Genomic DNA, 13,798 nt, shown 5'->3' with positions numbered 1-13,798 from the left:
TACATGATAATAAATCTAAAAGTAAGTAATTTTTAGGTAATGGAAGTCTTGATTGTAGCTGGAGCAGATATTGAATCAAAGGATGCCATGGGTAGAACACCACTGCACTGGGCAGCCGAGGCACACAATGTAGATGGTCTGGAGTTGCTATTGCACAAGGCAGTGAACACTGACGAACAGGACAACAGTGGCCAGACAGCACTGATGCTGGCTGTCGGCAGTGGTGATGCGGTCAATTTACTGCTCAGGAATGGAGCAAGTGTTAGTATGAGAGATAACTCGGGGAGGACAGCACTGCAGGAAGCCACAGACCGTGGTAGCTATGACGTAAGTTCCAATTGCATTTGTTTGCACTACAGAAAGAGGTACCTCATGGTCAAATGTGTGTTTCTTCTGATGCAATTGCAGTTGTGAGTACAAATCAGAATGCAGTCATGTACAAGTTGTGATTGTAACTGTCATTTATAGATGCTATTTTGCAAAAGAAGCCATTTTTACTGGCAACAAGCTTAGTAGTATTTAAGATTTGACAAAACATTAGGATAGAAAATATACTACTCACTCTTCTTTGAGCAGAAGGCCATAAGTCTGATCTCCAGAGAAAAAAATTAACAAAAATTTGACCAATAGACAGCACTGTAACTGTTAGAACATGTCCACCAACAGATGCACAGCACATGGCTGTTTCTCAGTTTGTGTCCGAGTTACCCAACATGACTGTGTCCATGAATGATTGCATGCTGCTGGTAAAGCTCTTTTACAGAAGTTCTGGACACTCAAGGGTATAGGGTCCAGAGAAAATAATTACAAAATTCTAAAAGATAGGTTCTTTAGAAGTACAATGTGACAGAGGGAGGAAAGCAAATGATCAGCGCTTGTCAAAGATTAGTCCAGAGCATTACAGGAGGGGTTGAGTGGTGGCATTCAAACATGCAGTGCACAGGGAATTGCCCAAACATTGGACAAGCCTGCGAGCATGGTGCATAACATCCTATACGAAACAACCTGGATTTCTATCCATACAAAATCACCTGTGTTCAGGAAATGATTCTTGCTGTCCTTCCAGCAATACGAACATTCACTATAGGCCAAAAAATGAAATTAACTTCATTGACAAAATCATACTTTGCCACTTGAGCAATGCACAGAGTTGTTAAGAAAAACAACATACCATTAGCATTAGCCACATTACATACGAACACATTCCAGTTTTTAATTTCATTCAACAAGACCTGACCGATCAGGGTTCTTAAGTTTCATCCAGCACTAGCTGTCTTTAAAACAAATGACACAAACTAACAAACAATCTGAATTCAACAGGCCTTTTGTTACTATGTAATTCCAAGACAATAAGATCTCAGTATTCCCCATGGCTCTCAGTACTTTCACCTAAAAGGATCATTTCTTATTCTCAGTTCCAATTGCACATAACACATAGAACCATTCAAATCAGCCAGGGCTCTAGCTGTCTATATGATTACAACACTCAAATTTTAATTAGCTTGTAGCCGACTTAAAATGCTTAACTCGACTTCTCTACTTGAAGCAGCAGTATCCACTTAAATTGCAAATTATATACAATATAAAATAAAATAAATTTACCTGTGGTCCAAAGATTGTACAAAAAACATACAAAACATGGAGTTTAACTCAGCACTTAGCCACTTTTGAATTCAAAATTTGAATTGGCACTAGCTGTTTAAATTTTCAAACTACACAAGTAGTTAAATATTGAAATGCCCAAGGCGCTAACATTTTCAACAGCTAACACAAACAGAATAAATTTTAATTTTAACTTGGCACTTAGCTGTCTTTAAATTCTCCAATGAGTTTATCAATCTGAATTGGCACTAGCCATTTGAACTTCAGCAGTGCACCAAAAGTTTTTTAAAATCTGGGGCCCCTGGACAAAAATAACACCAGAATTTTTTTAAAAAACAAATTCATGGCTCTGGCTGCCATTAAATTAAGCATGTTAACAATTTTCCTGAGCAATGATTTTTATTTGGGGGTTTCAGTTCAAAGCACTAATAAAGCTAATCATCTAACAATAAATCCTCAAACATAGGTCTCAATTGACACACCACATGAAAACAACACTTGCATTAACTGGTGCCTTCAGCGTTGACAACACACCCCATTACACATAAGTCTGGCCAGTTACATGAAATAATATGGACACTAGCTGTTTGATACGTCATCAGACATGATATTAGGATTTGTCAAAGAATAAGCCCTTAAATATTTTAACATAACATGTGGAAGGTTTTAAAAGTATTCAGTGGTAACATTTTGAACATTAAGGTATTACTGGAGACCAAACAATTTTATTACCCCAAATTACTCTAATACAACACATATGGCAGTACTACCAAAACACATTAAAGATGGCCATAAGTATAATAACAACAGAGATTATGTTAACTAGTTGGCTCTAGCCGCTTACATATCAAGTTCAAGGAACTTTAATTGTGGACACTGTGCATGTTAACACTAAATGGAAAAAAAATATTGGTTACAGTATTCAAAATACACTTACGTATTTATGTTTGTCAGTATTTCCTGTAATAGAGACATAGATGTCATGTTTTCTATTTCAGGACTTACAAATTTTGGTTTGAGGTAGAGCAGATTTTCTCATTATATACAAAGCACTAAGTAAACAATTTAAGAATTTATGTACTAATCAAGACCTTTGTTATTAAAATCTGACACTTTTTTTTAAAGGCAGAGCAATAGAGCATCCACAGACTCTGTACTGCTGTTGGAGTGGCACTCAGTATCACAGTTTTTGTTATATCCTAGATTCATCATTCCATCTGTTACACATTGCTGGTTTTTCTTCTATACATGTTAAGAACTGAATCTTAATTTCTTACCTCTGTTCTTGTAACCCAGTTTGCAGCTTTAGTTCCAGTCATTACAGCTCATACCATTTTTTGTGGGTATGCTTGATGTGTAGCAGCAAGGTGGAAAACATGTCCTGTCAATTTTCCATAATGGTTGTGAGTTCTGTGATCTCATTCACTACCATTTTGGTTAACATGTAACAAACTTCATCCATGTCTTCATAACTACCATTCCCTGTTGTTCGGTAATCTTCTGCTCCTCAGTCGTTTATTTCTGTGAACTTCATCATTTGGTTAGTTGTGCCAGTATCATTGCATTAAGAGGTCTAGAGTGGTAAAATGGCACACACTGCTCATGTTTTTTTGTGCTATGATTATGCACTTGACTATTCACACAGGAACATAATAATTTTATATCCGATGAGTAGCTCATCTCCAGCCTCACCACTCTTCCTGGGCAAACTGGCTGCAATGCATTTTGCATGAATGCTAAGATTGAGATATTCTCATACTTCACAAATTACATTTCTAATATATTTCATTATCTTCTCACTGTACAAATCAATTAATGTGTATGTCATTTGAAACACGTAGGCAAGATGATTAATATGAGGCCTAATTCTCATCTGTATCTCAACTGCTACTGAGATAACCTTCATAAAATACATTCTAAGGCAAAAATTGGTGCACCACAAAGGAATTATCTGAATGGGACAGAAATCAGTAGATGTGATATACATGTACAGACAAACAGATGATTACGGTTTCAGAAAAACTGGATGTTTGATTCAAGAGGAAGCGTTTCACAAACTGAGTAAGTCAATAACACATTGGTCCACTTCTGGTCCTTACGCAAGCAATTATTCAGCTTGGCATTGTTTCACAGAGTTGTTGGCTGCCCTCCTGACGGATATCATGCCAAATTATGTCCAGTTGGTGTGTTAGATTGTTAAAAACCTGAGATGGTTGGAAGGCCCAGACTGTAATGTTTCAAATGTTCTCATTTGTGGGTAGATTGGGTGACATTGCTGGCCAACATAGGGCTTGGCAAGCATGAAGACAAGCAGTAGAAACTCTCACCATGTTCAGGCAGGCAATATCTTGCTGAAATGGAAGACCAGGATACCTTGCCATATAGGGCATAAATGCAGGGGTGCAGAATATCACCAACATACTGCTGTGCTGTAAAGGTACCAAGCATGACAACCATAGTGGTCCACTCCAGACCATCACTCCTTATTTTTGAGCCATATGGTGGGTGTCAGTCAGGTTGGTATCCCACTCCCCTGTTGAGACATCTCCAGACATGTATTCAGCCTGAAATCTCATTGACTAGAGTAGAATTGTCTTCAGTTATGAGTTCTGCCTTGAACTGAGCCCTGATGAGCAGCGAAGATGTGTCCAGGTACAGCCTGGATTGTGGTGGGATACCAACCTGACTGTTGCCTGCCATACAGTCCAACACCCAGGAGTCATGGCCTGCGCTGCCATTTCTTTTCATAGCAGAACCCCTGTGGTTTCTACAGCACCCTTTCGGCATTGCGGTATGTCGACGTTATTCTACACTCTGTTCTGTTGCCCTTTATGGCAAGCCATCTTGTGCTTACATTTCAGCATGATAGTGCCTGTCTGCATACAGTGAGAGTTTCTACCACTTGTGTTTATGCTTTCCAAACCCACCTTGGCCAGAAAGGTCACCAGGTCTCTCCCCAACTGAGAATGTTTGGAGCATTATGGTCAGGGCCCTCAAACTGTCTCAAGGTTTTGACTATTTAACACACCAATTTGACAGAATTTGGCACAATATCCCTCAGGAGGAAACCCAGCAACTCTAAAAATCAATGCCAAGCTGAATAACTGTCTTCATAAGGGCCAAAGGTGGACCAATGCATTATTGACATGCTCAATTTGTGAAGCTCTTTCTTTTCAATAAATCATCCAGTTTATCTAAAATTATAAACTTTAGTTTGTCTGTCCATGTACATCACATCTATCAGTTTCTGCCCCATTTGAATAATTCCTGGCCTTAGAGAGCATTTTACTTCAACCACCCAAAATTAGTAAATAATTTAATAAGAAAAATTTGACACACAACCTACAACTGCAACATAGTGATCATCCTTATTACAGAACTTTCTTAATGCTAGTTTTTATGTTATAAAAACACTTACATTTAATATGAAATCCAACACTTACAAATAACAAAATTAGTGATAATAGCAGTAGCTACTGCAGAACAAGTTAATGAAAAGTAGAGCAATAAAGACAGATTGAGGGTAGGTAGTTTTCATCAAAGGCAATGGATATAAGAGAGAGATGGAAGAGGGAGAGTAATACGAACTTTATAGGGCACACACAATTAAGAAAGGGAAAAAGAAACATTTGGGCGATTGACTGAGAAACAAAACAAGAAAGAAGTATAAGTAGGAAAATATGGGAGCATTTGTTTGACAGAGAGAAACAAGCCATGCACATCAATTTTTAAGGAAAAAGTAATGAGGCTGACAGAAGTAAGTATTTCAATTTTTCTTAACTGGAACAGCATATTGAATTGTGTGAAGGGTAGCTTGGTTCAAAGGCAGAGAGTGGCAGAGAGAGTTTTCAACTAGTTTGGTTTTACGGCGGGGCACAGGTAGGGTACTAGTTTTTGTTGCCATTTGTTGCCACTGTAGGCTTGTAGCATGGGAAGCAAGGGAGGATGTTGTTTGGTGGCCAATATCCTCTTTTTAGAACACAACTGCACACATGTACAACAGGGTTCTTTATTCACAGAACAGAAAGTCACTTATCTTTAAGCAAGCTGTTGTGGTACGAGCTCTTCAGTAATAGTTCTGCTTGTGAAGGACAAGTCCTGCTGTGTAGACTACTCTGATCACTATGCACTGACTGACTCTGAGCTAGAGACTGTGGCTCTGACTGACTGTGACTATGACTCCAACTGTGACTGGACGACTGCCTGGAACTGTGACTGACGATTCAAGTCAGTGGCTCACTGGATGACTGACTGGACCTCTTCAGTCTGCAGCGGTGAAATAAATACTGATGGTCAAGAGGGCATTGGTGGCACATTATTTGCGAAGCTGTCATTGGCCTCTCTCCTGATAGGCTCACTGCTTGTGCCTACTATTGATCTTCTTGCAACCTCTTTGTTCCCGGCGTGCTGGTGACAGCTTATACCAGCACATTGCTCCCCTCCTCCCTTCCCCCCCCCCCCCCCCCAAAATGCCACACCACTGTCGTGTTGTGAGGCTGCAAATGACAACGGGGAGGGAGGCAGGTCGCTGGATGTAGAGATGAGCCGGGAGACGTAGCTGTGGAGGATGGTGTACTCCCGATTTACCATGCCATATGGCTTGTGAGGCAACAGGAACATCCCCCAGAAAACTGCTGCCAGGGCACACATCCAGGCCTGAGGATGTTTCCTGGGGTGATGATCGTGATTGCTGTGGTGGGTACATGTCCATGGAGTCAGTGAGCGGGTACGGCGGGGCGGGGACGAGGGTGCTCGTCCATCTGCTCCTCCACAGGTGCCTCGGTGGCACCAGTGGGCGGCTGCGAAGACCACACGGCTGCAAAGATCATGCGGTCCCATGAGGCCATGAACCTGGGAGAAGAAAAGCAGCTCACAGGCCAAAACGCCATGCACAAATTTGGTTCTGGTGGCAGCACTGCAAACCATCAGGACCTGCAATCAAATAAATTGGAGAGCCGATGCATTCCTGGATTACGCCTCTTTCCCAGCACCTCACAACCATGAAGAGAACAAGATTGTGTGGTGGAAAGCAATACTTGTGGACCATTGGTGGTGCCGGATGCTGCAGTGAATGTAGCAAGTGTAGCAGTGTCCAATGGCGGTGGCCAGGCGGAAGTTCCGCTGGTAATGGTCTGTCTCATGGGTGGGAGCAATATGAGGCAAGAAAGAGGTGCAAAGCCTGTTACCATGTGTGAGTGGTATGAAGCTTGGCCAACTGTTGCTTAAAAGTGCATAGGAAGTGTTCTGCTTCTCCATTGGACTGTAGGTGGAAAGGAGCACTTGTTAAATGACGAATGCCGTTTCATTTACAAAACTGTTCAAAATCATGCAAAGTGAACTGTGGTCCATTGTCCGACATGAGTACTTCTGGCAAGCTTACTATGCAAAATATCGAGGACAATGCTCGAACGGCACTACATGATATGGTGGAGTTCATAGGCACCACAAATGGAAACTTGCTAAAATTGTCTACCACTATGAGCTAATGAGTGTTCCAAAATGATCTTGCAAAGTCAATGTGCACTCGTTGCCATGATTTTAGGGTAAGCTGAGAATGTCTGTGGTGGAGCAGATTGGTTTTCTGCATGTGTGCAATACTGTGAGGTCATCTGTTCAATGTGGGCATCCATGCTCTGCCAAGTACAGCGCTGGCGCTCTAACTGTTAAGTGTGAACAATTTCCCAATGTCCTTGGCGGTGGAATCACAACACATCCTTTTGAAACATTTTAGGAATATGCACAGGTGACTGTCCACAGTAATTTTGAACTAGAATCACATTCTGTTGAACTGAAAGGCTATGCCGACATGCAAAATATCAGCCTACAGCTAGGTTCTGAATACTGTCAATGAACAAGAAAAGATGTGTGAATGTAATGCAACAAAATCTTGAGATCTGAGCAACTTTTCTGTAGTGCAAGGGAAAAGATTTCAGCAATTCAGAGCCCTGCGCATCAATCTGACAACAAGATGTGACAGATGCATCAAAATCAGAGTCTGCGCCAATCAGAAGGCAAGATAGGGCATCTGCATTGCCATGCTTTGCCATAGGTGTGTACACAATTTCATACTGATACTGCAAAAGCAACAAAGCCCAATGCTGGAATTTTTGAGCAGTGCGTGTAGGAACCAGATTTGATGGATGAAACAAGGTCTGCAAAGGCTTGTGATCTGTCACTAAATAGAACTTGTGACCATACAAATAGTGATGGAATTTTTCACACCATACACGATAGTGAGAGCCTCTTTTTCTGTTTGAGAATAAATGCACTGAGTTTGAGTTAATAACTTTGAGGCAAAAGCAATAGGTCTGTCTTGTGCACCAATCCTGTGCAGAAGCACAGTGCCAATTCCATAGGAAGAAGTGCCAACTTTCAAAACTACTGGCTTGGCAGTGTAAAACGCGCTAAACATCTGTCACTGAGCAAAGCATTTTTGAGTTTTTGAATGCATCTTGACAGTCTTTAGTCAGCACAAAAGGTACATTTTTGTGACACAAGAGATGCAATAGAGCCACGATCTGAGCAGCATTTAGTATGAACCAAATGTAGTACGTCATTTTGCCTAGTACTGACTGCAGTTCAGACAAATTGCAAGGAACAGACAGGTCACGGATTGCAAGAAAATGAGATTGGAGGGATGCACACCCTGATTGTTTATCACATGACCTAAGTATTGTAGTTAAGTTTGAAAAAAAAAGGCACATTTTTCGAGATGACACTTGAGTCCTGCTTCTGACAACACTCGCAAAAGAGTACGCGAATTGGCAATGTGTTTCTCTGGTGTAGAGCCTGAGATGACAACATTATCAAGGTAGTTTGAACAAAATGGCACTTTTGCAGTCATTTGTTCCAAGTAATGTTGAAAAGTAGTGAGTGTGGAAGCACTGCCAAAGAGCAAACACAAATACTTGAACAGTACTAAGTGTGTATTTACAACAAACACTTTCTGTGATTCTTCATCCAATGGAATTTGCAAGTAGGCATCATGCAAATCTATCTTAGAAAAGTAACGTCCTGCACCAAGCTTGTTCATGAGTTCTTCAGGTCGTGGTAATGGATAAGTGTCAACTATTGTCCGTGGGTTGACTGCAGACTTTGGCTACTTTGTCTCTTAAAGCAATTGGAACAGGGCGGGCCTGAAAAAACGTAGGCTGTGCATTGTCTTTCAACGTAACATGCACTACGAAGTCATTAGCTTTTCCCATTCCTTCTGAAAATAGTTTGGGAAATTCTTTAAGCAAGTCAGCAACACTGTCTTTGGTACAAAAGCCGATATGGAAAGTACGTTGTGGTGGATGCTAAATCCAAACAAATCAAAGGCATCTAAATTGAAAATGTTATCACTGTCTCTTGATTTCAACACAGTAAAATTCACTATCCTAGTGTGAGATTTATAAGTGGCAGGCAAACTACACTGTCCAAGCACTGGAATACCTGTCCATTGTAAGCAGAGAGGTGCTTGCTAGATTTAGAAAGGTGTGGTGAGTCTAACTTCATACGTGGCACGATTAAGCAAAGTTACTGAGGCCCTTGTGTCTAACTGAAAGTTCACATGATAGCCAGCAATTTGTAATGAGACAATTAGTTTGTTAGAACACCATTGCACAGCACTAGAGCAAGAAGGGGGTACAACCTTAATCTTGCTTTTGTCAGTGCCTGCTGTAGATTTGGAAAACACAGCGTTCACTGCATGTGCACAAGCCTGTTTTCTTCTGGGAGCAGGCAAAATTGGCGTTTTTGTGCTGTTGCAAACAAACTGCTTGGACATGGCCTTGTTTTCCACATGTTTAACACATTGTGTTACATGATGGACAATCCTGCCCTTTTATGACAAGCAAAACACCTAGGGCAAAACTTCACTAAGTTCACAGGTCTGTTTACATATCTATATGGCTGTACACATGGCTGTGTATGCACTCATTGTTGTGGATGCTTGGGGTGGTTGTGAGCAAGGGGCAACTTGACCCGACAAATCGGGGCCTGGTCACACTTATTGGCTGCTAGGGCACCTGAATCATATTGCTCTAAGATTTGGACAGTTGAGGAAGTGATGGATCAGAGTACTTTAAGATCTGTTCCCATATTCTAATATCTGGGACACTAAATGTTATTGCATCTCCAATCATTAAATCGTTGTAAAAGTTGTCGTAACTAGACTTAAATTTACCCTTCCTAGTCATGCACGTTAATTCTGTGTACCACTGGACTTGCTGATCTTAGTACTTGGTTAATGCAGCCATTACTTGGTCATAACTGATTTCCTCAGAAGATGCAACTGGGAATAGCTTTTGCATTAACCTGAACACTGGGGACCCCACAATCGAAATAAGTATTTTAGCTTCACAGTACCTTGAACTCGATGAAATTCACAATGTGCTTGGAACTGTGTCAGATATTCAAGCCATTTCTCTTTGGTGTCATTAAATTGCCAGAGTGGTGGTAGGTGGGTAGGTGGCACTTTCTAGGCCTGTCGGTTTGTCTGTTGGACAGCCAATGCAGCTTGTGCAGCCAGTAGTTGTTGTACTGTCAGCAAATTGTTGGTTCTGAAGCTGAAAAGCAAGTGTTAGAACCATCACATTGGCCATCTGTGGCTGTGGCACAGGGGCAGGGGGTGGAGGGAGTGGGGGAGCCATGGTTTACACAAATACATTATACCAAAAAGCAAGCAAAGCCACTGAAAAGAGACATTTGATTAGTTCTGCAGCTCCCTTCCTGGAATACATGCAAGAACACAACAGTACATTATCACCCCCGCAAAATAAAACACAAGAGAAGCAAGCAAACTCTGCACTGAATTATACTTGTTGCCAGTCTAGTTTTGTGTGGCCCACTGTTGAGTCTTGTACCAGAGGAAGCAAGGAGAAGGTGTTGTTTGTTGGCTGGTATTCTCTTTCTATAACAAAACTGCACACATGTATAATAGGGTTCTTTATTCACAGAACAGAAAGTTACTTATCTTTAAGCAAGTCATTGTTGTACAAACTCTTCCATAATAGTCAATGTTAGTGTCATTGCTCATGAAGGACAAGTCCCACTGTATACACTACTCTGGTTGCTATGTACTGACTGACTCTGCTAGAGACTGTGGCTCTGACTTACTGCGACTGTGACTGCCTGGAACTGTGACTGATGACTCAACTTGGTGACTCACTGGATGACTGACTGGTGCCCTCTGGTCCACAGCAGCAATCTAAATATTGGCAGTCAAGAGGTGTTGGAGGCGCATTACTTGCGAGTCTGTCATTGGCCTCTCTCCTGATAGGTTCACTGTTGGCACCTACTATTGATCTCCTCACAATCTCTTTGCCATCCAGTGTACTGTTGGCCACTTACACCAACACACTAGATAAACAAGACCTTCTGTTGTGGTCATGATGACTTGAAAGTTACTCAATATGTGATGGATGGTACTGCAGTGTACATGCACTGAGGAGCTGATGAAGTAGACATAGTATATGGTAGCCACATAACTTGTCTGACTACAGCCATCCTGAATGAGCAAGTGAACCAATGACATGGTCAAATAGAAGGGTGTTGCAAATGTAAGACACACAAGCATTCATGGCTAGTTCTAATCATCTAGTTTTGAATATTCATGCTGTGTAGGATTGCTTCACAATAGGGGAGCTGTGGCAGAATTAGTGGTTTCACCAGTTCACCTTTCACATCCTGTGGAAATATGATCTGAAACTTCTGGAAGGCATAGAGACTAGTGGAAGTCTTCCTCGATGTGGCATCAATATTTCCTGCCTAGTTGAGCTGTGCACCTGAAGTTACACCCCAGGTCTTTGCCATTTTCTGGTATGATATGGTGTAGAAACTGGTAGATTACTACAGATATTGTCAAGAAAAATAGGGGGCAGCTGTTCACAGAATCCAAAACATATTTATTGTTGAGAAACTGAAATTATTGGAGGCTTTTTTGCATTTAGTTTAAGCCCCAGGTTTTGCACTTACCTGAACACAGAAAACAAATGGTCATTCATCTGGATAATGGCAATATTGATAGCTGCAGGTCTCCCATTTAATTAAAACTGGAGGTCATTGGCACAGAAATGATCTTTAATGGAACAAATGTATTTGACATACAAGAAAAACAGTTTTGGGCCCAGGACTGACCCTTATGGCACTCCTGAAAGAACATGATTCTGTGATGACTTTTCAGTTCTGTGAACTGCTGTCTGTTTTTCTATTATCTTTAAACCCACTTCAGTGCATCATCTGAAAATTACACCTGTCACATTTTCTTCTGAGCCGTATACCTAAGTTGAGAGTATCTGATAGTGTAATAGTATTACTGTTGTGACCCTATGGTTGTCTGCAGTCTATTTCGGGTTATCAGTTACCTTAATCAGTGCAGTGTTTGGATGTTGGTGTTTGTGAAAATCAGACTGATATTTGTATGTAAGTAGAATTTGCATATTATTCAGTCAGTTGTTTGAGAACAATAGATTACAGGGCTTTGGGTACAGCAGATAAGATTTTAATTGGCTGGTAATCCAGAGCTGGTTGTGAGTTCTCATTCTTAAGAATATGTCATAGTATGCTTCTTGTAAGCTGAAATCAAATGTGTCTGTCAAGACTAGTACAGCAGCTTGAGTGCTGAGTACTAATGATGCTCAAAAATATTCATTCATTTCATCAGCTGAGATGTGAAAACCTGTTTCTTATTTTATCTTTGTGACACTCAGGCTGTAGAGATCCTTCCACAGGATTGTAGGGCACATATTGCTGCACGCAGTGAAAAGAGTGTGCTTTATTTTGGCTTTTTGAACATATTGCTTTACACTGTTTTGTAGTCTTCTGTGTCCTTCATAGCATTCAGGCTTCATATTTTATTTAATATGCCTCTTTTCATTATTTTTCATAAGTCAATTGTCAGCTAAAGTATACATGTAGGAGATATCTGGTCACAGAAAACTGCAAGCTCATTAGTGAGCTCATCAGTTTTACCATCTGTTGTGGGATCACTACAGTATTATGGAATAAATAATACAGCGTTAAAAGTAATTAATTCTTATCTAAATATTAGAAGGCAATTTGTGTCAATTCAAAATAAGCATTCTTCACGGAAGAAAATCACATCTGATGTGCCTCAGATCTCTGTTCTTGGACCATTCTTCTTCACTGTTGCAATTAACAATTTGCCACATTATGTTGGACTTGTCAGTTATCTGCTATGTTGACAACACAACTTTAATCACCACAGATCGAGATAGGTTTAGGTTATGCCAGAAATCAGAGGACACACTCTCCTTAACACTACCTGGTTCACATATAATAAACTACTGCAGAATCTGGACAAAACTCAGCACCTGCTGCTGGGACTAGCTAAAGACATAGAAGCAGAATCTGTAAAACTGATTCCAAACTAATTTGGCAACCCCATATTAATGATGTCTGTAGAAAGATATCAAGAGTGTCCTATCTCATATGGAAATTATATGAACTAGTGAGAAAAGAGTATCTTAGGTTAACTTACTTGAGACTTTTTCAGTCTTGCATGTCCTATGGGCTGTTGCTATGGGGTCTCTTAGGTCACGTCAGTGATGCATTACTGATTCAAAAGAAACGTGCTAAGAATAATGTGTAAGGTTGGTTCAAGGGAACACTGGCGCCCTTTATTCACTAAGATCAAAATAATGACAGTGATAAATCTTTATATCTATGCATTATTGATGTATGTAAAAAACAGCATAGCAGAGTTTAATGGCAGAGAGAACATACACCATTGTAACACTAGACATAAGACAACTATTGACATTCCTAGACATAGGTTGGCACAAACAGGCAACTCTCACAAAGTGAACTGTTTGAAATGTTGTAATAAATTGCCACATTCTGCAATGGATACACATTTCAATAATTTTAAAAGTGAGTTGTATAAATGGTTAATAAACAATCCATTCTACAGTTTCAGAGAATTCTAGGATACTAGTAGTGTAGAAATTGAGTTTTTGGATTACAGTGGTGTACAACAGGTCAATATAGGATAAATCTTTGTACAAGCATTGTGAAAAGTAGTTAATATGGTGATTGCTATTGTATATCAATATAAAGTCCATTCCATTACACATGGTCAACGGCTAATAAAGAACCCGAATCAGAAACAAATAATTGGGTGCCATTGAACAATCCACTATTAGAACATTTATTCCTACAAGTTATGTGATGTGATTTGAGCTTTGAGTGCTCT

The 13,798-nt window shown here is 40.4% G+C and overlaps 1 protein-coding gene across 1 annotated transcript in view; it reads left to right on the top strand.

Annotated features, from left to right (window-relative positions):
• LOC126475425 (serine/threonine-protein phosphatase 6 regulatory ankyrin repeat subunit B-like) overlaps positions 1-13,798 on the top strand; it is a 355,304-nt gene that overhangs the window by 322,624 nt on the left and 18,882 nt on the right. The window contains exon 15 of the mRNA XM_050103270.1: positions 37-327. Within this exon, the coding sequence (XP_049959227.1) occupies positions 37-327 (291 nt within the window). The remainder of the gene's footprint in view (positions 1-36; positions 328-13,798) is intronic.

Source organism: Schistocerca serialis, chromosome 4 (assembly GCF_023864345.2).
Source record: "Schistocerca serialis cubense isolate TAMUIC-IGC-003099 chromosome 4, iqSchSeri2.2, whole genome shotgun sequence".
NCBI lineage: Eukaryota > Metazoa > Arthropoda > Insecta > Orthoptera > Acrididae > Schistocerca > Schistocerca serialis.
Note: the sequence above shows the minus strand (reverse complement) of the source record. Positions and strands in the feature narration are given on the sequence as shown.